The following is a 1,886-nucleotide window of genomic DNA, read 5'->3' on the forward strand; positions in this document are numbered from 1 at the left end:
ACACTGCCATGGATTTAGGTAGAATCAAGAGCTTCATTTTTCCCAGCTAGGAGCACGGGGTTGCAGCCCCTTTCCCCTTCCTTCCTAGTGTGGCACAACTTGCTTCCTTGCACTTCTGGGACCCCTGATCCATGGGGCTGGAGGCCCCTGTGTTACTTCCAAACTGGCATTTATGTCCACCCTCCACCCAGTGCAGGGGTTTCTTTCACTTTGAGGGCTGCTGGGACAGGTTTGGGGCAGAGTTGGCTTGCTGTTGGGGTACTGGGCTTGGAACCTACTACCTGGATGGTAGAAATGGGGTGCTAGGACAAGGGGGGGGTGTTGTACCTCTTCCTACAATGAGTGGGTGGCCCTTGATGCTGGACAGAGGTGGTGTGTGGGATGTAGGATGCTGGGGCTGTGTGTGCAGGGTGGAGTGGCTGGGGCCGTGACCTCAGTAGGAGAGTGGGATGCTCCAGGAGGACGTGAGGTGCCTGAGTGAGGGGAGAGGAGGCTGAAGGAGGGGAAAATGAGCAACCCCAACTGTCTGGCAGTAGCAGCAATTCCTGTTGGGGGCTGTTGGGCTACTTCTTGGGAGATGCAAGGGTTACACCGGGAGGAGACCCCCCATGTGGTTGTGCCCCACTGGGCTTGGAGGTGGTCATGTGTGGTTAAGGCTGAGCTTCCTTATCCTGCTTGTGTTGGGTGTTTTGAAATGGGTGCTCTGTGACCCGGTCCCAAATCCCAGGTGTCTGCAGCTGTGAGCAAACAGTGCCTGACTGCTCCTTGGGGTGGGGAGAAGGCACCTTGTCTTGCTGACTAGCCCAGCCCATCACACCCCTCCTTTTTACTGTGGATTTTACACCTGTTTTTTCACTCTTTTTGTAGGTGCAGATCTCTTCCAATAAAAGTAGTTCTTGCTGTGCAACTGTCTCGTTGTGCTGGCAGCATGAGGAGCCCCATCCATGCAACTACACTTGCTCTCTGAGCCAGTGTGCCAGGCGGGTCTGAAGTGCTGCAAGTGAGCCCAGGAACACTGTGAGGCCTGTCCTGCAGGGCTTGAGAGGGACTGACCTCTCTGGTGAAAGGAGGGACACTGGGAACTGCTGCAAGGGGAAGGTGGGGGCAGTGGGATAGAGAAGGTTCCCCACACTTGGGAATGTGGGGAATGCATGGTCTCTGCCGCTCTTTGCACTTCAGAGTCTGTGCAGTTAATGAGTGAGCCCGGAGCAGCAAAGGCTTGGCAAGGTCACCGTTGTGGTCGCTGGAACAGCCACCACTGCCCTGTGACAAAAACAGGGGCATCCCCTGTCTCTGCTCTCTTGGGAGCCTTCCCAGCCAAGCAGGCAGCTCTTGTCCCTGGTATCCTTGTCCAGCAGGAGGATTTGATGCCCTCCTCTTAGGAGCATGAGGGACATGGTAGACCCCCAACGGAGACCCTCCTGGCGTGGGCACAGTGCCCACAGATGGGGAATGGCAGGACCTGGGTGGGGCAGGTGCAGCTTTTAACTGGCTCCTCAAAACCTGATGGGGAGGAAGGGCAGTACCAGGAAGGCAGAGAGATGCCAGAGCCGTGAGGATGTTCCAGGCACATGGAAGAAGAGGTGTCTGCTGTGGCCCACCCAGTCCCTGCCCTGTGTACTGCAAGAGGCAGGGCTGGGACCTGAGCTGTGGGCAGCTGGCGCTGTAATAGTGTCCTGGCCCTGGATGGGTGTCACCTGGCCATTGCAGTGACAACTCAGGGTGACACTTGCATTCCTGGTCGCAAGGGCAGGTTACTCACCAACTCAAGTTAATGGCTAACTGTGGGACAGCTCCTGCAGAAGGTGGAAGTTCAGCCATGCAAGGGCTGTGAGGAGCCCTCGGGGTTGGGAGCCTGCCCACCCGTTCCACAGTGCAAACTGGGA

General features: G+C 56.9%; 1 protein-coding gene across 1 annotated transcript in view; it reads left to right on the forward strand.

Annotated features, from left to right (window-relative positions):
* CNPPD1 (cyclin Pas1/PHO80 domain containing 1) overlaps nucleotides 1–967 on the forward strand; it is a gene marked incomplete at its 5' end in the record, with an annotated part of 3,620 nt that extends 2,653 nt beyond the window's left edge. Inside the window, 1 exon segment of the mRNA XM_009874077.1 lies at nucleotides 868–967. Within this exon segment, the coding sequence (XP_009872379.1) occupies nucleotides 868–967 (100 nt within the window).
* Nucleotides 968–1,886: the final 919 nt, after the last annotated feature.

The sequence above is a fragment of the Apaloderma vittatum genome, unplaced genomic scaffold (genome assembly GCF_000703405.1).
Source record: "Apaloderma vittatum isolate BGI_N311 unplaced genomic scaffold, ASM70340v1 scaffold31837, whole genome shotgun sequence".
Lineage (NCBI taxonomy): Eukaryota > Metazoa > Chordata > Aves > Trogoniformes > Trogonidae > Apaloderma > Apaloderma vittatum.